The sequence below is a fragment of the Lissotriton vulgaris genome, chromosome 2_1 (assembly GCF_964263255.1).
Source record: "Lissotriton vulgaris chromosome 2_1, aLisVul1.2, whole genome shotgun sequence".
Taxonomy (NCBI): Eukaryota; Metazoa; Chordata; class Amphibia; order Caudata; family Salamandridae; genus Lissotriton; species Lissotriton vulgaris.
Window position 1 is genome coordinate 18,306,419 of NC_141687.1, and position 27,930 is coordinate 18,334,348.

Sequence of the window (27,930 nt, forward strand, 5' to 3'; positions counted from 1 at the left end):
GCCGAGGCCAGCCAATAGTCTATTTGTGTGTGAATATTATGGTAGGCTGAGTAATGAGTGTAACCCCTTGGCTCCGATTTTGCACTCTCCACACATCCTCGAGGTCTATAGAGGTCAGCACTTTTTCCAGCTCTCTAGCAGCCGCTCCCGGCCTCCTACTTGGGCCTGCCGACCTGTCCAAAGCTGGGTCCCTCACCAAGTTAAAGTCCCCTCCCCACAAAAACTGAGCACTCTGATATCGTTGTGTTGCAGTGGCTAACTTTGTGAAAAAGTCAGGACAATCATAGTTGGGGCCATACACATTTACAGGGATCAAGTTACTTCATCTACCCCGACATTTCAATATGACATTACGTCAAGTAGGATCCGCATCCAGCAGCTCGATCAAGAAAACGGACTTGGGGTTTACCCAGGTTAGCACCCCCTTGGCGTGTGTTGTGTATCCAGCTGTGTTAATGTTCCCTAGCAGTCCCTTACATCGTAATATGTTACTCGTTTGTGGAAGGTGCGTCTCCTGCAGTAGTGCTACATCAATGTTTTGTCTGTTCGGATAGCTTAGCACTTTACGCACTTTACAAAAGTAATTGATTCCCCTATCATTCCAAGTCACCGCCCTCAGTGAATCTGCCGTCTTTTGCCCCTGAATCTCAGTACCTGTCGCCATTAACAATGTATGACCCTGAGGAGTGTCTAGCCTTCAGCGTGTTAGTGTAGTGTGTGTCGCAAGCCAAAACTGAACCCATACACCCCCCACAACATTCCAACAACACCCAACACCCATTTCCTCCCACAGTTGACCTTCTCCAACATGGTCGCGCAGAACCCCTGAATTCTCCCACCCATCCCCCACAACACACTCAATGGGTGTTTCACCATACTGGGCATTACTTCAGTGATAGCACACGTGGGCAGAGGTCCCTCAGTCCGTCTTCTACTTGAATGTTAGCAAACTTTTATCTGCCCTGTCTCACCATCGCCACCATACCACCTTTTCAGCATTCCACCATAGCCAGCTCCTGCGTGCGTTGCGCGTTTACTCCTACCATAGGCAACGGGTGCCCAACACCTCTCGCCTGCCACATCTTACACCCATTACCATGCCCGAGCGGCATTGCGTCCCAGACCGACAACAGTCTTTTATCTTCATCGAGTAAAGCGTTAACCATTCCGCAGCATGTCCCCTGCAACGGCCGTGTCTGTCCTATTTCCCCCGGCACGTGGTCCTATTGTATGGTCCTCATACGACATGCAGCAGTACTCCCTCCCCCCTTCTGCTATCCCCCGCCGTTTCCACTCAGCGACCATTAGGCTTACTCAGCTTCAGTCCTGCCCTCCAGTGAGGCGCCCGTTGCTTCTTCCTGTGGTTGCCGTTCCATGTTCTTGCATTGCTCCTTTGACCACCCTTTCAGCGCCTGCTGTAGAGCTTTGGGACCAGTAAAAATGTGTTTCCGCCCTTGCCTGTTGACAAGTGTGGAGAAGTGTGGCTCAATAATTAGAGCGGCAGATCCTGATGCAGAGGTCTAGCCCGGGACCAGGGTTCAATTCCCCGCCTCGGCGGGTCTTGGGCTCAAAATTCCACGGGCCTGATAATTCTCGCCTCGGTGCCTATTCCAATCATGGAGTCCCACTCTGCAACTCTGGGCAATAGCTTGCTTAATCTCCACAACGGCCCCCACAACGCTAAGGATGCCTGGCCTCCACCCTGGGGGTGCCCAGGAGTGGACTCCTCACAGGGAAAGCCAGGACGGGTTCCACAGTGGTATTCGTACAAGCACCTTGAGACCCTTGCGGGTGAGTAGTGCGCTATACAAGTATCAATTTACAATTTACCTTGAGCTTTGCAGGGTACAGCATTGCATAGTCTAATCCTAGGTCTCTGTGTTGCCGCTTTAAGGGGACAAATTGTCTGCAGGCTTCCTGCACCTGCACTGTAAAGTCCGGATATAGGGAAATGTCTGAGCCTTCGAATCTCAGGGTTTTCTTCTCGCTAACAATGCGAAGCCCGTGTCCCTGTCGTGGTAATTGAGAAGTTTCGCAATTATTGGGCGCAGAGGGGCTCCAGGCGGGGGCCTAGGACCCAGTGAGCGATGTGCCCTTTCCACTACGAACATCTTGGAGAACGCCCGTCCACAGCAAAGTTTTCAGCAGCTTTTCCACAAAATGCTCCATATTTCCTGTGGGGGTCATCTCCGGTAGTCCAGTAATCCGTAGGTTACAGCGGCGGGAGCGGGCCTCCAGGTCTTCTGTCTTGTCCTGCAGCACCTGTAGCAGTTTCCCCAGTTGCTTATGGTCGGAATCCAATGTTGTTTGCGCCTCCTCTACCCCCGTTATTCTTCTTTCAGACATGTCCAGCCTCTCCGCATGCTTGTCCATGCGTTCCGCCATACGATCCATTCTGTAGGAGAGTGCGTCCATCTTTGTGCTCAACGATGCCTGATGAGGCGCGCCGGATGGAGTTCACCCCTCACCAGGTTCCACTCCTGGTTCTGGCTCACCTGCACCCGCAGTGCTGCCTGCTCTCACACCCTCCTCCTGTCCTCGGGAGTGGTCCCCCATATCGCTGCAGTGATTACTGTCACCCTTGCACCTTCTTTGATGCTGTCTCCCTCTCCTCACTGCGTCTTGGCCTTGAAAGAGGCCCCCCTCGTGGCTGCAGTGTTTAATCGGGCCGTTGCACTCACCGGGTTGCTATCTCCCCCTCACGCACTTCTCTGTCTCTTGGTACAGTGTGCCATGAGATGTGAGCTCTTTGCGCAATTCCTCCAGTGATCCTGGCTCTCCAACACATGCAGTACTGCTTGCGTACACGTTCCCCTCGTGGCCGCTGTAGGTACCCCAACATCTTGTGGCCTCCGCTCACCGTTACGCTTGGCTCCCCAAGCTCTTCTCCCAGCTATGCACCTGATCGTGTACCATGGGACGGAGCTCCCAGCGAGCCTCGCCACTCCGCTCATCACTTCAGCCGCAGGATCAGCTATCCGGTCCGCCGCCACTCCGCTCTGGGACAGGTCAATGCCGCGAGTCAATCTGCCACCCCGCTGTTCTTCTCCCGACTCTGCCCAACAGCCACCGCTTCTCTATACTCAAATGTGCAGTTTTCTTCGGCTCCGGTGACTCTCCGCACCCGGGGCTTCCCCGCTGGTCTCTACCGCAGCTGACAGGACTCCAGTGAATCGGCCAAGCGCCACAGAAAGGAGCTCCGCCCCTCTGCCCACTTTAGCCTGGGGATTTGCGACCCAGGATTGGATATTTCCCCTGCAGCTATTTCTCCTGTTATCTTTAACAGATTGCGGTGCTAGTCCGCTCCGCCCTGCGGTCGTATCCTCCGGTTCCAGGATCTATTACTTGTGGCCTCCTAATGTTGGTATGCTGAAGGATAATTGCCAAATATCGTGGCGACGAGTCGGAGCTCAAGGCTCAAGCGGCCATCTTGGTTGCGAGCAAGCCCTCCCCCCACCAAGTTCGGTCTGTAGTTGTGTCACAATCTTTTTGTTGGATGGGGTGCTGTAGATTTATACGGACCAACACTCCTTCCCGGAAGCAGGCAATGATTACAGATTTTCTCCTTCTTATGTTATGTTACCTTCCTGTACTATGCACCCCACACTTTGTCTTCGACACTGCTCCTCACTTTACTTGCCTATTGAGCAAAAATGCAATCTGGTGGAGCCAGTTTGCTGTTGCATGTTACTCAAAGGATGGAGTCACAATAGGTCTCTTGACTCAAACGTACTAAAATAAAAAACAAGTGGCAAACACTAGGTGGCAGGAGTATGGAGAGCATATGAATCGACAGCACTACACGTGAGAAATCGATGGTTTTATATATATATACCACACATCCCAAACAGAAGAGTCGATGCCGTGTCTTTATGACAAAATATTATTGTCGACCGGTAATGTTAGACGCGTTGCTCATAAACAAATAAAGAAAGTTTTTATCCGCCATTTTAAACTTTGTAAACACTCTTGTCACCTTTTCACATGTGGACTACAATTTAATAGAGCACAACGACAGACTCGTAGTTCTTCAGACAACCTAGAATGTTACAATACATATAATGCCGTCCCGCCGCAATAAATCACGTTCTTGGTATTTAGGCAAACAAGCTACATAAATATATATACATCCAGTATGTTATATCCAAAACAGGAATTCCCCGTTGTCACAGTTGTAAATAAACATCATCAGATACTGATTCAATTTTTTTCACAAAAAGCGAAAGGAGCTCACCCGAAAACCTGCCCAAGTGGGCCAATTCAACTTTCATGTCAAATTTGAACATGTATAATTGCATTTATCAATTTAAAGACTCATGTGTCGCACAGTGACATCTTACCCATTTATCTACAGAATTTCACAATGCCTATAACCCAAATAATAATACATAAATATATACATATATTTTTATATTTTATATATTTCTTATATTTCAACTCCAAGGATTAAGCCCAAGTGGGCTTACCCTCTATGATCTAATGAATGTATTATTGCAGTCTTTGGGCCATGATTTTATTCCTGTGTTCTTGGTTGGTTTATGATTCGTCTAAAAAAAAGTGCTTGTGACATACCGTGAATATATAATGTCCTGTCACTAGGCCCTTTGGCCATACCCCTAGCATGCTCCCAGCCCCACATCTAGCACAGCCTTTCCATGTGCACAGCTGGGGATTGGCCACATGGCTAAGCCTCCCACCGGGCTCTGTGGCCAAACCCCCAGCAGGCTGCCATCCCACGCCTAGCACAGCCTTTGGCATACCCGGGGTAGGGTTACCATTCAGGTCCCGGAGACCCCATCCCCAGAGGAAAGAACATATTAAGTCCTGGGCCCAAAGTCAAAGGAATAGGGGAGGGGGAGGGGGCATGCAGCGCATCTCACAGAGCTCGAATTGGCCCCGGGGACCTCATCTCCTGGGTCCAAATACAATAAAAAGGGTGGTGGCTGCATTGCCCTGCTCCCCGAGCCCTAATAGGCCAAGGGGCCAAATATAATACAGGAGAAGGAGGCTTTTGGGGGGTGAGGGGGGTTAGTCTTGAGCATGGAAGTGAGAGCTTAGCTAATTTGCTCATTCCTCATTCTTGAACTAGACCAGCTTGTGCGTCTGGTAGCTCAGGTCACCACACCTGATCTTCGTCCCTTGTATCTGTCACCGAGGTCGCCCCTTCTAATTGCTCTCTCCCGTTGATATTTTAGACCATCCTGCAAATCCTGAACCCAGTTCTGCAGGCCAATCTCAGCAGGATTTGTTTGCAGAGCGAGGAGATGGTCAAACTGCAGTGCTTGAAGTGCAGGATGGAATTCAACCAGTCGCCCGTCCCTGCAGTCTACAGCAATGAAGAGGAACCATGTGCTACCAAGGAGGGGTCTGCAGCAATGGAAGGTAATGGGCCCTGTGCTCTCGTTGAGAGGGACTCTGGAAGAGTGAGAAAGCATACATTTGGGAGGTACTGCATTCTTGGTGGTAGAGGTGTGCCGTCTTGTGTAGATTGCATGGGAGATGTTGCCGTGGTACGAGTGGGCAGGAAGGAAATCTATTCCTTAATTGAGGCGTGTATTGATCTAGGTGTTTTTTAAAGCAATGCATGTCCCCTGGTCCCTTCCGGGTGCTGTAGGGCAAAGGAAGAGATGAGTGAATGCGAAGAATGTCGAGCTTGATTGTTGGAGTCCAGTCAAGCGAGTAGGGTAAGCCTACTTCTGACATTCTTCAGGAGCTTTTAGGAAGGTGTCAATTAGCTGAAAACTTGTTTGAGAAGTTGAAGCATTGCCAGTAAAACTGAGGGTCTAGAGGGACGGTCTTTTCTGTAAGTCAAGATTTCTCAAGGCCCTCGTGTTGCTGTGCGAACCCAAAACTCCAGACTCCACACAGAGAGATGAGTGTGAGGGTCCGCTCACAACAAAGCAGATGATAGAACCTAAAGCAGATGATAGAACCTAAAGCAGATGATAGAACCTAAAGCAGATGATAGAACCTAAAACAGATGATAGAACCTAAAGCAGATGATAGAACCTAAAGCAGATGATAGAACCTAAAGCAGATGATAGAACCTAAAGCAGATGATAGAACCTAAAGCAGATGATAGAACCTAAAACAGATGATAGAACCTAAAGCAGATGATAGAACCTAAAGCAGATGATAGAACCTAAAGCAGATGATAGAACCTAAAGCAGATGATAGAACCTAAAGCAGATGATAGAACCTAAAACAGACCGGGAATGTCTATGAACAATACCCTGCATCTACTTCTGTTATTCCTTATTATTTCTGTTTGTTTTTTCCTGTATCTGTAGCAGGAAATGAGCTGTGCTCCTCTCACTAGCTACCAACTCGGGCGTGGACCCTGCATAACCTGTCCAGGCCCATCCCTCCCCCTCAGTGCCCACAGACACATTTTATGTGGCACTTTCCTCAGAGTAGAAAGCTTAGACAGATTTAAATCTAAGGGTTCTCAACCCAGATATGCAGAAGGGCAGTTTTGAACTGGTGCCCTTGGCCAGTCATGGAGGAAGCTCGTTCAGTGGAGTACTTCCTCAGTCCCAAGTCTGTGGATATCCGTAGCCCTTAGAGCATTGCACTGAGGAAACCAAAAGCGGATGTGTGGAATGATTTTGTTTCAGCCACTGGTGTTACTCACGACCATATTCCAGTCAATAGCATCATTCTTGCCCACTCTGCCACTGACACAGAAACCCCAGACCGGTGTCAGCCTATTTTGCCATCGTCTTTGAGGTACAGCTTGATGCCAGAGGCACAGGAAACTCATCTGGGCATGCCGGTTACACCTAGGGCATTGCGCTTAGGGCATTGCCCTGAGGGCATTGCACTGAGGGCATTGCACTGAGGGCATTGCACTGAGTGCATTGCGCTTAGGGCATTGCGCTTAGGGCATTGCGCTTAGGGCATTGCACTGAGGGCATTGCACTGAGGGCATTGCACTGAGGGCATTGCCCTGAGGGCATTGCACTGAGGGCATTGCACTGAGGGCATTGCACTGAGGGCATTGCACTGAGGGCACTGCTCTTAGGGCACTGCTCTTAGGGCACTGCACTGAGGGCATTGCACTTAGGGCATTGCACTGAGGAAAGCAGGAGGAGACGAGTGGCATGCCTGAATTGATCTCAGCTACTGATCATTCCTGGGGTTCTCTTCCTGGTCAATAAAGAGTAAAGTGTTGGGTTGTTGAGGACACCTTAGTGACGTTCCATGGGGACCGGAAGCAGAACGAGATCTTGAGCTGTGAGACGTTTGTGGTTGGACCAGCAGAAGTTGGAATAGGCCATCACAGAGTTCTGCGCTGGAGAGGGACTGTGGGAGTTACCACGGTCCATCCGCGACCCGTATTGGTTGTGTTTCTTGTGGCTGCTCATTAATTATCCAGATATGGTCTGCTTCCATTGCATAATGTGATTTAAATATTCTTCTGTTGTGGTTTCAGACGTTATCTCAAGTGCTGCTCCTGCGGAATGCCCAGGCTGCGGCAGTGATCACGTTGTCATACTGCCCTCCAGCTCCGAGCGAGCAGAGGTGCGATCCAGCACCCCACTGTTCTCAACACAACTGTCCAGCAGCAGTACCCTCACAAAAGATACAGCCTTGCTGGTAAGTGGTTTGCCTTCCTAGTACAGTCCTCTCTTTCCTCACTGCCTTTGCCCTTTATCGTACTTACGTCTGTCTGGTATTTTCTCAGGGAAAGCCTTGTGGGTCCTCATTCCGGTTCAATCATGGATTCTCTCTGATATCCCTAAATGTGCACTATCTATTCACACTTGTGGGTTCCACAGTAAACTTTCTGAAAAATGCATTAAAGTGATGAAAACATGTCTGCAAGATTCCATTTTTTAACTTAAAGCACAAAGAGGATAATGTAGCTTGAAACTTAGACTGTACACAAAGTAGAACACTGCTTAAAGCACCTTCAGGAATTTCTGACGTTGCAGCTTCCTGTCCCTCTGTGCTGAGATGTTGGGTAGTTTTTGTTTTTGGTAAAGGACTAGAGGATCCATGGTCTGTGAGACAATAGCTCTACAATATCTCCTGCACACTGGCAGGGGGCGCCATTGGTCTCCTCTGACACTCTGTACCACCTCCAGACATGATGAGATAGAGCCTCATATAAGCACTACCTCTGTTAGCTGATGTCAGGACCTCATTTTCCACACCCTCGGTGTGGATCCAGCCATTTATCAGTGCCTTCACAGACTTTTTAAAAACAAAAATATTTTTTACAGTGGTCATCTTTTACAGTGAAAGTACGCAGTGGTTCTGATGTTAGACCCACTGACTTGATTCCTTACCTTTGAACTTCCATCAGTCAGGCTGGATCCGGAAGATTTTTGATAGCAGTACCCTTGCATGCTGATAGGTGGCGTCAGTCCCCTCCGCATGATGCTGTAGTCGTCTATTTCATCGTTGTGACATCCGCATCTATATAGGCACCACCTCGACACTCTGATGTCACTTTTCTTTTCGTGCCAGCCAGCACATCAAAGAGAGCTACCCCCTGTCACTTTTTGACTGACTTTTTAGGTCTCGCCTGTCAATGCGCTTGCGCATTGAGCTTGCGAGAATATAGGGGCTTATCCAGAGGTTAACCAAACTGGCGATTTCATCCAGTGCCCGTGAAAAGCAAGCTCAATGCGCAAGCGCATTGACATAAAGCGCGTGCACATCAAAGCCAGCCATCTGCCGCCAGCAGCTTCACTTGAGAGGCATCCCTCCAGCCCCTGCTGCACCAAAGGCTTTCGTCTTCTCTTTTCGAGAGTCTGCGCTGTCCATTTCTCCTCCCCGTCACCATGTGTCTCTTCAAAGGCTCCGCTCCCCGCCCCCCACCTGCACCACTCTCCTACTCCCACCTCCCACAGAGCGCATGGCACTGCTTACATTTTACTTTGACGGCCGCCAGGCCGTCTCTTGATTTTTTTTTTTCTACGGCCGTCCTTTCCGCCCTCTTATCACCGCAGCGCATGGCACTGCTTACATTTTACTTTGACGGACATGGTTTCCTTCCCGCTTCATGGTCGGCCGCAGCACTTTACACACGAGCAACGCACACCCACGACCACTGTTTGCTTTACTGTGAAAACAAAGCCTCTCCCTCCCACCCTCCTGCAGGAACAGTTCCACTTCGATAATGCTCTCTCTGTGTCGTGAATGCCTTGTTAGAGAGAGGCGGGAGGGCTGACTTTAGAAAGCGCATTTCTTAAAGGTGCACAAACTCACAGCCGGTGCACGGAAGTTGCTTCTCGCCTCTCCTTAGCTTATCGCACCTCACTCAAAAATTGCTGCAACGCGTCATCAGAGGCCCCACGCATTGCACTGCGCACATAATGTTTATGTACACTGGAACCGCGCTTCATGTTTGAGCGCGGCGCACCAGCAGCGATTGATTTCCAGTGCACTAGGTACTATATACAATAGATTTTAAACTTTCTATGTTCCTCTCCTCCACCCCTGGAGAGCGGGGAAGGCCAAGGAACCCTTCTAAACAGCACTCTTCTTTTTCCCTTTTTGCTTTCTTTGCCTCTCCTCTGTTCCTGCTTGCCCCGATTCCTTGCCCAGCCTCTTAATTGTTAGCCCTGTCACTGTTTGCTTTCTCTGACCCTTCCCCGCACTTGCTTGATTTCTGTAAACCTAATATTTCCCTTTTTGGGTGACTTTCTCTGACCCTGCTTGTTTCACCTGCCCCTGCTTGCCCCAGATTTGTTGCCCTGCTCTTGCTTGCTTCCTCCAACACTCTTCTGCCCCTTCTTGCCTTCTCTGACGATCCTTTATCCCTGCTTGCTTTCCGTGCTTTCCCCAGATGCCTTGCCCTGTCCCTGATTCTCTGTCCTGTCGTTTGCTTTCTCTGGCCCTCCTCTGTCGTTCCTTGCTTTGGATGACCCTCCTCTGTCTCTTCCTGGTTTCTCTGTCCTGCTTGCTTCACTGTCCCCGTGTGCACGTCCCCGCTTTCCACCCACCCCCACCTGTCCCTTTTGCACTCCCTGTCCCTACTTGGAATCCCTTACAGTTCACTGGTTTGTGTACTTCAATGCCTCGACTTGCTCTCCCGCCTCCGTATGCCTTCCCGTCTTTGCTTGCTCTTTCTTGTCCTTACTTGCTCTCCCTGCCCCCGGACGCCCCGTCTTTCTAATCCCCCTTTCTAGCTCTCCCCTGTCCCCGCTTGCTCATCCCTGCTCTGCCTTCCCTCCCATGTGCAGCTCTCCTGCTCTTTCCCTCTCTGTCCCCCTGCTCCTTCTCCCAGTCTCCCTGCTGCACCTGTTGCCCGACTCCCTCCTGCCTGCGGCTGCCTGCTATAAGTAATCCGGCCTCTGACTATTACTCGACTTCGTCTTTCCCTGGAGAGAGCTGATGCCAGCCGATCGTCCTAATGGTACTCCTTTCATCCCTTTCCGTCTGTGCCTGGCCAGTAACAGGGATGCGCTGATAAACAAGGACGCCCCGATGTAGTTGTGCCTAATTTACTGTGGCATGAGTGTGACTTACCCGTGACCTTGCGTACCTGCACTTCCTGTCTCTTTGTCTTGTTTTTTGTATGTTCTTTTTCATCCGTACTTTACCCCTATGCCACTGTTTCCCCTCCATCCTTGTTTTTTTAGGGGACTTGTTTGCATGTTTTGACGTGGCTAGATTTTCGTCACAATAAAATACACTGAACATATTCTTCACAAAAGTTATTTACAATAGTTTAAGCTATTGCTATTATAAATTACAAGAACTTTTATTTAAGTATTAATTATTTAAAAAAATTAAAAGCCATTTGTATTTGTTATATGAATACATGTAAGTCACGTACATACAAAACACGCGGCATTACAAATGCTATAGGTGTCACATTTGAAAAAGTTATTAGTATTGGCATTGTAAATGACAAAGCTATTAATTTTGCTATTTTCAAGACCAACACATAAAAAAATTGTCATTTACAAAACCAATAGCTCCAACTTTTCTAATGCGAGACCTATTGCATTTCCAATGCTTGTTTCAACTTTTTGTCGAATCCTTTTGATGTGTAAGGTATCCAGCAAGAAGACCCTGGGTTCAAACAGTGCAGCGCCTGTCATCGCGCCATGTCGGTCACAAACCACCATCTCGTGTGTCTTTGGTGCCTGGAGCGTGACCATGACCTGAAGTCATGCTCCGACTGCCAGGCCATTGCGCCAAAGGCTTTGAGGGAGCTGTTCCTAAAGCTAATCGCAGCTCGGTGTGCGGTGCCAAGGAGGCCGCCATATTGATCTCAGTCGAGAGGAAGGTCCAAGCGCCACTCCAGGGGGTCGAAGTCTTCTTCCTCCCAGTTGAAGTCACCGCAGTCAGGAAAGAAGCACCACAAGAAGTTGAAGTGTGCTTCGACTGCGCCCATTCCATAGTGTGACGAGACGAGGAGTCTCAGCGATCAAGGCAACACTCTGTGGAGTGGGAACCTGGGTCTGCTCCAAGTTTTACTCACTTTCCGGGGCTGGGGCGGACTTTTATGAATCCATGTGTGGCATATTTGTGCGGCCTGACCCTGCCAGTGAGCTTTCGGGGCTGCAGGCTCAGTAACAGGAGACCCTCTGGGTTTGCACCTCTGGTACCATGGCCTCCTCTCGGATCCGTTCCTGGATTCGGACCGGTGTAGTCGCCCCACATCGACCTGCCCCGGCACCGCGTCCAACGTTGAGACCCTGAGCGTCGTCACACCCACTGGTGGCGCCTCCTCCTTCACTACCGATTACACTGAGCCGGCTGGGCGTCCAGAGACGCCAAGACCAGTGTCAACTGAGCCATACGGCTCCATGCCGTACACTCTGCCCTATTCTGAAGGGCTACAAATGGATGATGTTGATTGGGAGGAAAGCACCAGCCCTTAGAAATCCTGCAACCAAACCAAGAACTGGACTGGAATGAGGTCCTGGGTAATGCCAGTGGCCTGGACACCTCCCCGATTTCTGACATTCTGTCTCCTTCTAACCTGGCTACGAAGGAGGGGGGCTCTTTTACAATTTTAGTGTGTAGGGCTGCAGAGGTGTAGGACCTGCAGCTTCCTACGATGGCAATCTTGACGGAGGTCTTGCAGCCTGGTGTCTCTACCTTGGAACCCTTGCTGCCCTTCAACAAGCGCTTGACCAACGTTCTATTGGGCACCTTGTCCAAGCCCAGCACAGGGGCTCCTGTGAATAGAAGTATTGCCCGCCGCCACCTCCCTGCACTGGGCGACCCAGCTTTCCTCTCCACCCATCCCACCCCACGAAGCTTGGTGGTCCAAGCCTCCACTTCTAATGGCACGTTCTCTTCAGCACCCCTGAACAGGGAATCCAAAAGATTTCACTGCTTTGGTAAAAAGCCTGTTTACATGAGACAATCTGTCATCTTGCCTCCCTTCTATGCTCCTCTTCATCCTTCTAAAGAAGAAGAGATTCTTCACCGCCTGGACCCAAAAAGAGCTTTGTTGTTCTATCTTGACCGCACTAAAACATTCCGGGTGGAGGATCAGCATTTTGTGCGGTACGCTGGATTAAAGAAGAGACGTGCTGTTCAGAAGAGGACTAGATCATGGTGGGTCGTCCTCTGCTTTAAAATATGTCATGCCTTGGCAAAGAAACAGCCTCCTGAAGGCCTTAGGGCCCATTCTACCAGGGCAAAGGCAGCCACCACGGCTCTTCAGGGTGGTGTTCCGATCCATGACATTTGCCAGGCGGCCACGCTGGCATTTCTGCACACGCTCTTCAAGCATTATTGCCTGAATGACCAGGTACGCAGAGAGGGCCTTTTTGCCCGTTCTGCAGGACTTTTTGATTTGAAGCTTCACCACAGTCCCTCCTGGATGGTATTGCTTGCGTATCTGTTTAAAGGCATGGAATCTCCGGCAAGGGGTCACCATCAGATGGACAATTTACTTACCTTTGGTAATGCCTTATCTAGTAGAGACATGATCTAGTCGCAGATTCCTTACCAACCCGCCCATCCCGGACTGAGGATTAGTTTTAGTGTCTGGGCTGTTTCCCTTCAGGGCTCTAGTTGTTTTTTTTCACACACCATCATCAGTCACTTCATGGCTCTGCTCTTCTGGCGTGGAAAGTCATGAGAAGTAGGAGGTCAGCGTGCCGGGGTGGTGCCTATATAGACGATGCAGACAACACAATGATGAACCCGATGCCTATGACGTCAAGGGATGACGACAGATGCCACCTATCGGCTGCAGGCGTACTGATATCAAAAATGTTCCGGAACCAGCCTGAAGCCTGCAAGTTCAAAGGTACGGAATCTGCTGCTAGATCATGTCTCTACCAGATAAGGTGTTACCGAAGGTAAGTAACATTTCCTTCTTACCTTCTTGAAATTCTCCTCTTCTTCATAGACGCCGGTCCCGATGTCACCAGTGCCAGAGGTCAAGCCCTTGCCAGCTTCAGTGTCTGACCCAGACCAAGGTCACTCTGACTCTACTCGAGTCACCCGGTCCCTGTACGTTCTAACTAAGAAGAAACGCTTCCTCTACCACAGAGCCTCACTCCGAGACTTCATCATATTTTGGCTAAAATTCAGACCAACGTTTGCCCCCACCTGATGATGATCGGGGGCGATGTTCTCCACATTACAATGACTGCAGTGTATACATGGATTTGGAGGAGACCAGTGGGGTTAGTACTCCCCATAATACTGGGCTGATTCCACTCTTTGCATCCTCAATGAAGGACAGTGCTTCATTTGCCCTTGTGATTAGCCATGCGGGTGAAGTCTTAGCCCCACAGCTGCTCTCTGTTGGAGTCAAGGTAAAAGTTTTTAGTGAGATTTTGCACCCAGGGCCAGCCTCGTTTGATACCTACTTCCATTTAATTGAACTGTAACCGAACACCTTTATGGACACTTGGTCTAATCTTTGCTGTTGTCCACCAGGGCGGGATGCCACAGACTGGCACCTGGCGACCTTTATTCACTTTAATGCATCATACAGGGAGTTTGGTGGTCCAGGCCTGTACCTGAAAAGTAAATCCTAATTTGTTTCTTAGTCCCCCTCCAAACAGAGTCAAAAAGGATTGAGGCATTTGTGAAGCAAAGGTTCTCTTCAACCTGCTTGGCATTGAAGTTTGTCAGTGGGGCCTGCCTGTAAGGTTGTTGTTCCGTCCTCGGAAAACGGCACCGGGAAACACAAGAGGGAGTCTGAGACTAAGAAGGTGTACTCTCCTTCAACGTACGTGGGTCCTATAACACAAGACCCTATCTTACTGTCTACTCCTCCCGGCTCTTGACACACACCAAAATTAACAAGATTCCGCGAACACGCGGATAGCGTGCCACTTTCTTTGAACACACTTGGGTCTACAATTCGTCATTTCGTCTAGATACAGACGATGAGCTACTTTTCGATTTAATTTGATATTCCCTCTTCTGAAAGCCCTGAAGATTCGCAGTAGGTTCCTCTGCGATGAAACACGTGTTGGCACTAACAAAGGAACAATAAACCCATACATTTTTTGACACCAAGAACTGAATATTTTCTTTCTTTAACGAACTCTTGAATCTGAACATGGATTAACCGATTCTCTACAGTCATTTTGGAAATGTGGATGTGTATTTACAGATAATCTTGCTGCAACATTGTTACTACTGTAAATATCACACTATTGTATAAGTGCAGGGGCTTTGTTGTTATGTTCTCTTCAACCTGCTTGGCATTGAAGTTTGTCAGTGGGGCCTGCCTGTAAGGTTGTTGTACACACAGTCTCTGGGACAGCGAGATCCTCCTGGCGGTCCCGGAGGTGTTTAGGCCTCTCTAGCTCAAACCAATGCGTACGGCCAAATGCCGTCAATTATGTAGTTTGGGCTGGCCTTAACACTGATGATTGTTTGGAGTAAGTGATGGACACTTTCACGGTAGCTTGCTGACCTGCGTTGATATGATCCTCTGACTTTTCTGGAGATGTGCAGGCATCACCTATGGACGTGCCTTTTGATGGGTCTTATCTGTTTGGCAAGAAGCCTGGATCTGTCCTCGAATGCTTTAAAGAATGCAGAGCCACAGCTTGCTCCTTGGGCCTCTCCTCCCCTGCCCCACCAGTCTTGATATTTCTCAGGTTAATTCAGGGAGCGGCGTATAGGCGGCATCAGGACCTTCCACTCCTGCAACAGCCACCACAGCCATCAAACAAATCTTGTGCTGATCACCAGGCAGAACGCTCCTCAGTCCCTCGTCCCTGCTGCATCATCATCGTCCCAACCTCCCTGTGATCAGAATCGGACATTTTCTCCAAAGGTAGCAGTCTGTCATGTCCGACAGATGGGTTCTCCATATCATCCACCTGGGTTATGGCTTTCCGTTTCCCTCTGACACATCACACCTTTCTCCCACATCAAAGCGGCTTGCATGGGAGCATCTTGCTACAATAAGTACAGTTCTCACTGACCAAAGGGGTAGTCAAAAGGATCCATTCTTGGAAGTGGGGCCGGGTTGTTACTCTTGCCGTTTCCTCGTGCCGAAGAAGGTCTTCCTCCTTTTTTAGCTCTCTTAACGCCTTCCAGCAGAAGGATAAATTCAGAATGCTCTCCCTTGCCCACATTCTGTCCTTCTTAGATCAGGGCAACTGGATGGTTGTCTTGGACCTGCAGGACGCCTAACTTCATGTGCCCGCCTTGCAGTGCCACAGACGCTACCTGTGTTTCAAGGTAGGCCAGAAGGGTTTTCAGTTTGCCTCTTCCCCTTTGGCCTTACCAATGCCCCTCTGGCTCTCTCGAAAGTAATGGTGGTGAACGCCCCCCATTATTAAAGGTAGGGAATACCAGTTTTCCCCTGCCTCCGAGAATGGCTGTTAAAGGCAGGCTCGTAACATTTAAGTAGTAGAACACCTCCAGATGACTGAAAACATTTCAACATCTTTGGGGTTCTCGATTAGTAAGCCACAGTCACTCCTGTCTCCTTCACTGAGGCTTCCTTTTATCAGGAATCTTCTGGACAGTGCACTGGGCCTTTCTTCGCTTGCAGCGAGTCTAGGACATTAAGGCTATCATCCTGATGTTTCTGACTCGGTTCTGGGTCTAGGGGAGAGCGGCTGCGAGGCTTCTTGGCCCACTGGCCTCATGCTTCCTGCTTGTGAACTTCTCCAGGGGCATTTGCAGGCTCTGCAGTTGGATCTGAAGTCTTGGTGGGCTCAGGACCAGGATACCAGCTCTCAGAGGAGACTTCACAAGATCTGAAGTGGTGGCTATTCGACCACAACCTGTCCAGAGGCAGACCCCTCTCCTTTCCCCACCCAGTGCAGGCAGTGGGTTGGGGAGGCCATCTGGGAGAGTTGTATATCAGAGGGCTGTGGTCTGTGGCAGAAACCGGCAGAAACCTGCTCCACATAAATCTTTTGGGGCTGTGGCCATTCACTTGTTGAAGGTTTTCTGTAGTCTATTAAGAGAAGGCCGATGTGGCTTCTCACTAGGACAACACCGCCGTCCTCTGTACCTGACTGTATTTATAAATGTCCTTGTGAACAAGCTCATCTGTCGCTGCCTGGTGGATCATGGATAGCAATTGCACGCCGAGGTGGTGTCGGACATCTTCTGATAGTGGGAAAAGCTCTGGCTGGATCTTCTCTCCACTGTCAACAATGCACAGTGTTGAAACTTCTGTACATTGGAGTTTACAAAAACATTCTCTTTAGGCGATGCAATCAAGCTAGAGTGGAACACAAGACTGCTGTCCACCTTTCCACCTCAGTCTCTCCTGCCCTGATTTATGAAGAAGATTCAGAACAACCAGGACTAACCATCCTAGTGGCTCTGCAGTGGGCCAGGAGAGTGTGGTACCTGGAGCGTCCGGCCATGAGCCTCTGTCCTCCGATCAGTCAGCACTTTGGAAGGATCATCTGTTGCAACAGTGTGGTAGTGTTCTGCAGCCAAACCTGCGCAATCCACACCATGCGTGAAGATTGAGCAAAGGCAGTTGACTGAGTTTGATCTGCCTCCTGAAGTTGGGGACGTCATCTATGCAGCCAGGGATCCCTCCACAAAGGTTGCACTGGGGGCTGCAACAGATTTATGGCCTGGTGTGGAGTCTGCAACACAGACCGCTGACAAGCCAAACTCAGATGTTTTGTTGTTTGTTTTATCTCTGCATGGTCTTGCAGGGGGCACCAGTAAAAGTGGACCAGCCGTTTTGTATAAATTGTCTGTTGTGATGCAGTTTATTAAGGATTTGACTCACATGTTTCCTCCCAAACCATCTAGGATGCCACTGTGGGATCTTAATTTGGTCCTGACAGTTCCTCGTGTATCCCCTTCAAGCTAATGCGCAGCTGTTTGTTATGTCTCTTGACTCTCAAAACCATCTGCCTCATTGAGATCACTTCAGCTCGTCAAGCTCGATGTTCTCTCAGTACAATGACCCTACGCCAACTTTTTTTTCTGGACACGCTGCTGTTAAGGATCAGGGTAGCTTTTTTGCCTTAAGTTGTCCCCCTTTTATTTTGGTCAGTCTCTCTCGCACAATGTTCCTTACCCTGCCTTACCCTTTGAAAGAGGAGAGACTATGTCGACTAGACCCCAAAAGAGCATTTATGGCATGAAGGATCATTCAGGGGACGATCAGCATTTTGTGGCGTTCTCCCGGGCTACGAAAGCTATGGTGGTGCAGAAACATGACTGGCAGATGGTGAGTCCTTGGTATTAAGATCTAATGCCCATTGGCCAAGAAGTAGCCTCCTGAAGGACTGAGGTCTCTTTCACCAGAGCTAAAGCTGTTACCATTGTGTTGGCACATAGGGTGCCGTTTCTGGACATCAGCCAGACCGTGATGTGGGCGTCAATGCACACGTTTATGAAGCACTCCTGCCTTGCCATTCAGGTCAGGCGGTAAGAGCTTTTCGCTCATTCGATCTTGCAGGACTTTTTGTCAGCGCCCACTCCATGGATCCTGCGCCCTGGGAGATCCTGCTTTGGTATCTGTTCTTAAGGGGAGGAATCTGTGGTCCGAAGTATCAATTAGAAGAACAAGTTACCTTCGGCGACTCTCTTTCTAGTGGATTCTCTCACTGCACTCCTGCCTCCTTGTTCTGTGAGTAATCCCTTTGTACCCTCTAAAAAGGTCTCAAATTAGAGATCTCCTCTTGTGTACCTCCTATTGTTTTGTGCTCCACATCGGAGGGAGCAGAAAGAATCCATCAATCAAGCACCTAGAAGCAGCTCTGCCAACACCAGGGCAGAATGAGACCCATGTAGAGGCGCATAGCACCACCTGGCAGTGCGTGGGAGCACTGCTGTGCAAACGTCTAGATCCAGGTTGATATCTGGTGAATATTCTAAAGTTAGGATTCAGAGGTTAGATAAGAGTATCTTCCATAAGGAGCATTACTCTGATGTGTGGCCCAGGTTTTCAGGGAACGTCAGGCTGCACTATTGGACACGCCCTTTGAAGAGGACAGACTGTTTGGCAGGAGGGCATATTCAGTGCTAGAATTCTTCAGTGACAACAGAACGACCCGTTCTCTACAGCTAATTACTATGCCAGTTCACCAGCAGTATCAGAGAAACTAGTCACAAACTGTCAAGGAGCCAATCCAGCCTTTTCAGGAGCCAGGGTGGTGGTAGTAATGTGAAATGTCGCCAGCAGATGCAGCGGTCCCCAGAGTCACTGCAACAAGTCTCTAGACCAGTACGAAGCCGAATTATTCTCTGCCTGGGATGCAATTCCTTCAGACCACAGGATCCTTCAGATTGTTCACTTTGGTTCCTCCCTCCCTGTCTTGGTTATTCCTCCTCCTGGTTTTGCCCAGATGTTTGCAGATCATGCTGATATTCTCTCCCGAGAAGGGCAGATGTTAGCCATTTAATGTTTGGATGGTGCAAACCACCACTCGTAGCTGCATGTAATTTTGCCCCGGTTAATCTCAACAGAACTGCCTGACATATATCATTTTTAATTTGTTGATCAATTCATCAAAGTTGCAGGTAGGGGCACTGGGATTGGCAGCATGCAGGAGCAGGCCTATACCTTCATGGCTTTTCTCAGGTCCAGTCCTTCAGGGCTCCTCTCAGGTCACATGCGGCAGGTCCAGTCCCTCAGGGCTCCTCTCAGGTCACAGACGGCAGGTCCCGTCCTTCAGGGCTCCTCTCAGGTCACAGGCGGCAGCTTCCGTCCTTCAGGGCTCCTCTCCGGTCCAGTCCTTCAAGCTCCTCTCAGGTCCAGGCCCTCAGGGCTCCTCTCAGGTCACAGATGGCAGGTCCAGTCCCTCAGGGCTCCTCTCAGGTCACAGATCGCAGGCCCAGTCCCTCAGGGCTCTTCTCAAGTCACAGACAGCAGGTCCAGTCCTTCAGGCTCCTCTCAGGTCCAGTCCCTCGGGGCTCCTCTCAAGTCACGGACAGCAGGTCCAGTCCTTCAGGGCTCCTCTCAGGTCCCAGACAGCAGGTCCAGTCCTTCAAGCTCCTCTCAGGTCCAGTCCCTCAGGGCTCCTCTCAGGTCACAGACGGCATGTACAGTCCCTCAGGGCTCCTCTGAGGTCACAGATGGCAGGTCCAGTCCTTCATAGCTCCTCTCGTGTCACATGCGGCAGATCCAGTCCCTCAGGGCTCCTCTCAGGTCCAGTCCTTCAGGGCTCCTCGCAGGTCACAGGCGGCAGGTCCAGTCCTTCAGGGTTTCTCTCAGGTCACAGGCGGAAGGTCCAGTCCTTCAGGGCTCCTTGCAGGTCACAGGCAGCAGGTCCAGTCCTTCAGGGTTTCTCTCAGGTCACAGGCGGCAGGTCCAGTCCTTCAGGGCTCCTCTCAGGCCCAGTCAGGGCACCTCTCAAGTCACAGATGGCAGGTCCGGTCCCTCAGGGCTCCTCTCAGGTCACAGGCGGCAGGTCAAGTCCTTCGTGCTCCTCTCAGGTCACAGACGGCAGGTCAAGTCCTTCGTGCTCTTCACAGGTCACAGACGGCAGGTCCAGTCCCTCAGGGCTCCTCTCAGGTCCCAGACAGCAGGTCCAGTCCTTCAAGCTCCTCTCAGGTCCAGTCCCTCAGGGCTCCTCTCAGGTCACAGACGGCAGGTCCAGTCCCTCAGGGCTCCTCTCAGGTCACAGATGGCAGGTCCAGTCCTTCATAGCTCCTCTCGTGTCACATGCGGCAGGCCCAGTCCCTCAGGGCTCCTCTCAGGTCACAGGCGGAAGGTCCAGTCCTTCATGGCTCCTCGCAGGTCACAGGCGGCAGGTCCAGTCCTTCAGGGTTTCTCTCAGGTCACAGGCGGCAGGTCCAGTCCTTCAGGGCTCCTCTCAAGTCACAGATGGCAGGTCCGGTCCCTCAGGGCTCTTCTCAGGTCACAGGCGGCAGGTCCAGTCCCTCAAGACTCCTCTCAGGTTACAGACGGCAGGTCAAGTCCTTCGTGCTCCTCTCAGGTCACAGACTGCAGGTCAAGTCCTTCGTGCTCCTCACAGGTCACAGACCGCAGGCCCAGTCCCTCATGGCACCTCTCAAGTCACAGGCGGCAGGTCCAGTCCTTCAGGGCTCCTCTCAGGACACAGACAGCAGGTCCAGTCCTTCAGGGCTCCTCTCAGGTCACAGACGGCAGGTCCAGTCCCTCAGGGCTCCTCTCAGGACACAGACAGCAGGTCCAGTCCTTCAGGGCTCCTCTCAGGTCATAGATGGCAGGTCCAGTCCCTCAGGCTCCTCTCAGGTCACAGGCGGCAGGTCCAGTCCTTCAGGGTTTTCTCTCGGGTCACAGACGACAGGTCCAGTCCCAGGTCCAGTCCCTCAGTGCTCCTCTCAGGTCACAGACGGCAGGTCCAGTCCTTCAGGGCTCCTCCCAGGTCACAGACGGCAGGTCCAGTCCCTCAGGGCTCCTCTCAGGACACAGACAGCAGGTCCAGTCCTTCAGGGCTCCTCTCAGGTCATAGATGGCAGGTCCAGTCTCTCAGGGCTCCTCCCAGGTCACAGACGGCAGGTCCAGTCCTTCAGGGCTCCTCTCAGGTCACAGGTTGCAGGTCCAGTCCCTCAGGGCTCCTTTCAGGTCACAGATGGCAGGTCCAGTCCCTCAGGGCTACTCTCAGGCCACAGACAGCAGGTCCTGTCCACTTCTGATCTTCTTCAGGTCCAGAAAGTGTTATGAGGAGGTGCTTTCAGGTGCCACATTTATGCCAAGCGCAGGATGGTGGGTGGGGCTGACACCTGGGCGCTTCCCAACCAATGGGGTAAAAGTACCCTGGGGTACCTCAATCCATTTCCAGCAATTCTTGTTTTCTCTACTGCAAGCAATCTCATAGTGCCGCTCATTCTCAAAATCAAAGATGGGGCAACTCTTCTACCCTTATGCAGAGCCTGCGTGCCCACTCAAAGGTGTGGCCAGGGTAACGAGCAGGCCCTCCTCTGTGAACACTCAAAACAGCTTCTGATTTTATAGATAGATAGATAGATAGATAGATAGATAGATAGATAGATAGATAGATAGATAGATAGATAGATAGATAGATAGATCTTGGTGCCTATCCTCTCTCCTGGAGCGCCTCAACCCTTTGTGTCCGGGGACACACCCACTTTTTCCCCTCTTATCTTTACCTCTTCCTTCGCCTTCTTTTCCTCCCTCCTCCTTTTTCCCACCTGAGCTTCACCATGCTTCCCTTTTCCTCCCCCGCCATTCCCAATATTTGTTGCTCTCATTCGCTTTCACCCTTCCTGCATATCTCTAATAGAACTTGACCCCATCCCTATTCTTGTCACTTTGTTCCTGCCTGCAGTTGCCAGCGCAATCTTGCCAAATATCTTGCATCATATTTCCATACGGAAACATCCCCCATTTTCCCACATTTGGTTATTTGGCATCCTCTCGGTGACCCTACATGGAGGCGGGACTTCGGAGCATCATGTCTGCCATAGACCTGTGCACTTCTCACCCGCTGCGCGTCTTCTCTTGTAAAGTTAATGGTCTCACGCACTGCATCAAAAGGAAAAAGTACTCTTATCTCCAGTCAAAAAGGGCAGATGAGGCTCTGCTACAAGAGACCCACCTGGACACACTGGGGTCCGACAAATGACGGCGGGACTGGTTAGGTAGGGTGATAGACATCAGTGTAGCAACAAACCCACCCTCTGACGGGCCCTCACTCAAATGCGGAGACATGATCCTTATTCATAAATTGCTGCCCGCCACCGTAACAAAGACATGGTCCGACCCTGACGGCCGATACGCATTTGCCACACTACGCCTCGGAGACAGCTCCTTATGCGTGGGCTCTTATCTTCGCACTGACTGGGGAACACGGTCCTTCCTCCTCCATCTGAACTGGTTACTAATACAGATAGGGGCTTCGGAGTATATTATTGTGTGGCCTTGAATCATGTAAAAGACCCAGTCCTGGGCATAACAGGTCCCTTAGACAGAGGTAATGATGCAGAAGGGGCCCTGCTGGGTGATGTGAGCTCGGACAGTAATGTAATGTATGTGTAATGTATGTGTTTTGTAAAGCGCACTGCTGCCCTGAGGCGTTGTGGCGCTGTAGACCGCTGGGGAACCCGTCCTGGCTTTCCCTGTGAGATGGTCCCTACTGGGTATCTCCAAGGCGAAACCAGGCATCCCCGGCGTATGTGGGGGGCCGTTGTAGAGATGAGGCAAGCTAATGCCCAGAGTTGCCGAGTGGGACCCCTGGTTAGAGTAGGCACCGAGGTGAGAATTATCGAGTCCGCTGACCCTGGTCCACCACCCTGCCGCGTTGGGAATTGCACCCTGGTCCCGGGCCGTTCTCTGCTTCCGGGTCTGCCGCCTCTAACCAGTGAGCCACACCACTCCACTAGTGGACCACTGGCGCCTCAGTCCCCCAACAGAAGCAGAGTTTACCAAATAACCCCTGCGAAATAGCACACATCATCTGCAAATGCTCCTCGATCCAGCCCTTCTGGTTGCACATTGGAACGTTTTGGGTACCTCCATGCCGCTGTATCTCCCACTCACCACCACAGTCATCCTCCTCCATGATGTGGGGGCCTCGCCCGGACTCTCCTGTCCGCAACGCCACCTCCTCCATACAGCCCTAGCTACAGCCAAGTAATGTATCCTCCACTAGTGGAGGTCGCCCAGACCCCATCTCAGGAAGATTGGTTGGTGCCAATGATTCAAACAGCAGCACAGGAACGAGTCATGTACACCTTGCAGGACCAATGGAGCTCGTCTTACAGACCATCCATGTAACAATGACCCCCCACCCTTACCTTTCCGCCCTGCCCCATCCTATCTCCTCCCCCCTCTCCCTTCCTGGACTCTCCGACCCCCACTTCATTTCCCCCCTCACCCCATTGTCATTTACATACCTCTCCTTCCAGCCTCTCCTCCATCCTTTCGCCCTTTCCCCATTCCTTTCCTCTTCATCTTCCTCATCTTTCCAACCCCCTTCTTTAATCATTGTCTCCCCCTCCCTCCCCCTGGATAAGCAGGTCCATAAGGTGAAAGGACTCTCTTCTTCCTCAAGGGTGAGCGACGCTGCCTCCAGTTCCGCTGACCCCATCCCTCACCCAGAATCCACCCACCCACACTAACAGCAGAGCCCCTCCCCCCTTATCATGACACCCGCCTCCACCCAGCCCCGCCTTACTGTCCGCAACACCCCAGTCCTAGAAACACACCCCATCACCCTGCCACCCTTCATTACAGGACTTTAGTTTTAGTTTATTTATTTATGTGTTCGGTCTTTGAAAAAAAACATTACACCAAGCGACATTAGCAGCACTTATAAAAATAATTGATAACATTTTGAAGCAGTTAGTCTTTGTTCTACATCTGAAGTGCAATAAAAACTTTATTTAAAAATTGAAACCACAAAGTCATTATGAAAACCATAAGTAAAACAACTTATTTTCTTTACAAGTTTTTTGTATTGTTCCAGTAATTTTAAGAGTCAGTTTGGGTCTTCACAGGGTTTTGACCAATTTCCTTTAAATACAGATTTAAAAGTTTTACCCCCCTGTAGACAAGGGGGATTGAGGATCCACCAAGCCAGGTGGTTTCTGCTCCATGTTGTTAAATATTTCTTTAAAAAAAATCTTCCTTTCTTTTAGTAACTTTAAGCATGCGCAGAAAATATGTTGAAGTGATTCATATTTGTAGCCTCACAGTCTGCAGTCTCGGTTTTGCCTTTGTTCTTTCCATGAAGGGGTGAGATCCTTTGCTTCCCACATGCTGAAATACAGTCTCATGAATTGATATTTTAAGGCTAAAGCGAAATAAGCTGATAAATATTCCTGAGGCTTCCTTGTGCCATATGAGCTGATCCCCGTCCAGGCGTGACATCTTTGTAATAAAGTATTCTCATCTGTTGAATTTGACTGGAGTTTTATTGTGGAATTGATTACTTTGTTGAAGGCCTTTTTCCCAAAGCTGGCGTTCCAAATGTCTTCAGCGCGCAGGTCCTCTGTCGCCTGGTTCAGATCGCAATCCCAGGATCCTTGAATGTTGTTTGCTTTTTGATGATCTATTTCTTTCCAGCACAGATGGTCAATGGACCTGATTTCAGATGCACGCGGCCTCCAACATAGATTGATAAATGCACTTTTACTCCTGAATATTTGGTTTGGCGGTCCGAACTCAAGGCGCACTTGGGCCGGTGATGCACTTTGCTGGATGTGGAAGACGTTTTTGTAAACTTTTGTTTGTATCTTCTTCAAGGCTGGGATTTCACGACCCCTCATTATTTCTGTGCCGTAGGTTACTGTTGCCATTAACTGAGCGAGCATGACAGATAGTAGGTTGCCGTGGGATGGTCAACTTAGTTTCTTTTTTAGTAGTGTGAAACCATATATGAGGTTTCGATTTTTGGGCCTTATTGCCGTGAGTTGTGATTTATAACTCAATATTTGTTCCTCCTTGAATCCAAGATATTTGTATGAGGTAACTTCCTCTACCTTGTTTCCCTCTAAGTGCCATATGTATTTCTTATATTTAGCGTCCACTAGCCGTACTATCTTTGTTTTAGATAGATTTAATTCTAGCCCTCACACTTCAATCTATAGGACTAATGCGCTCATGCCACGTTGTAACCCAATGGGAGTTTGGCTTAGTAATACAATGTCATCTGCGTACTGAAGGCGCCTGATTTCCTCAGTGACTAATGATGGAGGATGGCTGTTAGTTTTCTGGAGGGCGTCTTCAAGGTCGGATAAGTACAGATTGAAAGGGTGGGGGCTAGCACGCACCCCTGTTTCAATCCGTTGTGAGTGACTATTTTCTTTGTTGTCCTCGAGCCGTCCCCTATTATTACCCGCGTCCAGGTCCCTGTGTATAATTCTCTAATGGCATTTAATAACTTTGTTGGGATACCACAACTGTCCAATTTATACCATAGTCTTTTCTGGGGTACGCTGTCAAAAGCTAAATTAAGGTCCAGAAAGCAGGCAAACAGGCGGTTATACTTATATTTGGCTTTTTCGACTAATATTGTTAATGCCGTGAGATTTGTTAATATTTAACAACAAGGGGTGGTGATGGACAAAGTTTCTGAATTAAGCAGAATACTCTCACCCAGTCAAGAGATCAGGGCTAGATCCAACACCGTTTTTTAGCTCACTGCACCATCCCAGTTCAGAACCTAGCTATATGCAAATTAGTCTGTTCCTGTCCCAGTGCATGATGTGAGCAGGGCAAACCAAATTACCAAGCCAATTCTTACACTGGGAAGGAAACAAGCTTCCGGGGGGCGGTTTCTGGCATTCCAGCCGTCGTCGGCCCGGCTTTTGTTAAAGTGCCAGCACCGGCCCTGAAACCTTTTTGTGTCCTTGGGATGCAATTGTTGTCATCTGACCATTTTTTCAAATGAGGCCGCAAGCAGCTCCCATATAGCTAGGCCTCAACATCTATCAGAGCGATTAGTCTGTAACTTGTCAGCTTTTTTGGGTTTCCACCTTTGTAGATTGGGTGGAAAATGCTACCCCTCCATGAATCTGGAATTCCATTTGCCAAACACAGCTCGTTGAAAAATGGCGTAAAATCGTGAGCCCAATATGATGCTTCTCCCTTGAAGAGTGCATTAGAGATTCCGTTGGGGCCTGCTGCACTCTCTGTTTTTAGTTTCTTTACGATTGTTTTCAGTTGGTTTACTTCCGTTAACTTGTCGATGTTTTTAATCTGATTTGTTGTTTGAGTCTGTGACCCCAAGGGGGGTCTGCGTTTCTTGTACTACGCTCCACCTGCTGTTTATTCTTGCAATTTGGCTAACTGGAATTGTTTTGAGATCTGGTTCTTTATACATTGTCGTTATGTGAGCTACCCATATGTCCTCATTAATCCCTGTGTTTTGTTGTCTATTTTTCCCAAATGTCAGGGAGTTTATCAGCTGCCAAAAATGTTTTCTATTCCGTTGTTTGCTCGCCAGAAGTAGTTTATTCCACATTGTGACGCGGTATCTAAATTTTGTTTCACAACAGTTTTTCTTGTATTGTGTTCTTAATTTTTTAAGGTCACTTCACAGGAAACACCCCCGGTACTTCCCTCTGTTTTCCCCAACCTGAGGGCCCGGACCCACCAGCCCCTTTCTGTATTTGACCTCTAAGGGACTGACTTATACTGGGGAGGTGGGTTAACCCCACCCCCGGCTTCTCAATATTGGGCGACAGTCTCTCTCAGATATTGGCTTTTTTCTTTCTTTTTCAAATGTTCGTATATCCCACCCCTTCCCTCAGTACATTGTACCGCGTCACCCTGCCTATTATTGTTCAGAATTATTATATCTGAATACCAGGTGGTGTTTTTGCTGTAAAACTTCTGTTTGCTTCATAAAAAGAAATTGCAACACAAAAAAACGGTTCTGAGGGTAACTTTCCTCCCATTGGGCTTGATGTCAGCTTGAGTATGCAAACAAAAGCTTTTTCTTTCGAAGCATCACGTAACATTTGCTTGTGACAGGGAAGAACCCGTGGAAGATAATTAAGTTCCTGGGCCCACCCCTAATGGTCTGCCTGCCGGAGGATCAAAAACACGTTCCAACTCCCAGGCCACTGTCTTTTCGTTGAGGGCAGGTCAGGCTTGGCAGTTGCTTGAAAGATGATACAAACTAGCCTCCAGCAGGTTCAGGCAGAGTTAAGTTAACTTTCTAAAAAATATGTTTCCTGTATATATCATAAAAGTCCGATTTTACCATTAGATTGTTTTGTTTTTAGAAATATAAAAATATATTTGAATGGAGCCTGTAGCTGGTACAGGTTAAAACTTATAAAGTGTTCTGGCCAGTATCAATCATTTTGGGCCTAATCACTGGGGAACATGCTATTTCTAATGACACATGTTCCAATCGTGAAAAGTATGCACCCTAACCTATTTAGAATCAGGTTTTTCTACCTGCAAAAAAGTTGGTTTTGATGGGTATGTGCAGCAGGGGCCAAGTTGCTACTGTCAGGCTACCCAGGGTGGGCCTAGAGCCATGGTTCGACTGCCACTGTAGAGTATGTCACAAAAGGTGCTACAGGCCACAAGTGGCATTTAAATTTCCCCGCCAGCAGTATACTTCTGCACCATATACCATGATTTTGATGGACGGTGCCGCGGTGAGCGTGGAGCTGTCATGAGTGCTTAGGCAAATCGCTTGTCTGTGGCAGAGAGTTGTGGAACGAGTGCTGGGGCGGACTCCTTTCCACCCGGAATGGTCCATCTGGCAGTTAGTCCCTGTACGCAGGATGGTGGAAAAAATGTCTTCCCAGGCATGGAGAGAGGGGGCTGCATGGTATTGGCAGATTCATATATAAATTACACCGACCTTACATTTGAGCGGGCATGTGAAGGGCTCAGTCTGAGACAGGGGAAATATCTTCAATATACTGTCCTGATGGAAGTGGCTACGGTGACGTGCCCCACGTATCCGGATATACCCCGGGTCACTGAGACCTTGATCTTATTGCTAACATGTGGGGGTGAGCGCAGATTGGTGTCTTTGTTGTACAAGGCCATGAGGGTGGACTCTGGATCTTTGGCTCTTAGATCGTGGGATGCTTGGAACGAGGATTTTCAGGTGCCTTTGGTGGGGAGGGACTGGG

The 27,930-nt window shown here is 49.6% G+C and overlaps 1 protein-coding gene across 2 annotated transcripts in view; it reads left to right on the forward strand.

Moving 5' to 3' along the window:
* The window catches only part of STK11IP (serine/threonine kinase 11 interacting protein), a 367,631-nt gene that overhangs the window by 217,540 nt on the left and 122,161 nt on the right, over positions 1 to 27,930 (forward strand). For both annotated transcript variants that reach the window (XR_015308314.1, XM_086954340.1), the window contains exons 17-18: positions 5,196 to 5,382; positions 7,436 to 7,599. Coding sequence is in view for 1 of the 2 variants with exons in the window: in XM_086954340.1 (XP_086810466.1) it covers positions 5,196 to 5,382; positions 7,436 to 7,599 (351 nt within the window). In the remaining variant the exon portion in view is untranslated. The remainder of the gene's footprint in view (positions 1 to 5,195; positions 5,383 to 7,435; positions 7,600 to 27,930) is intronic.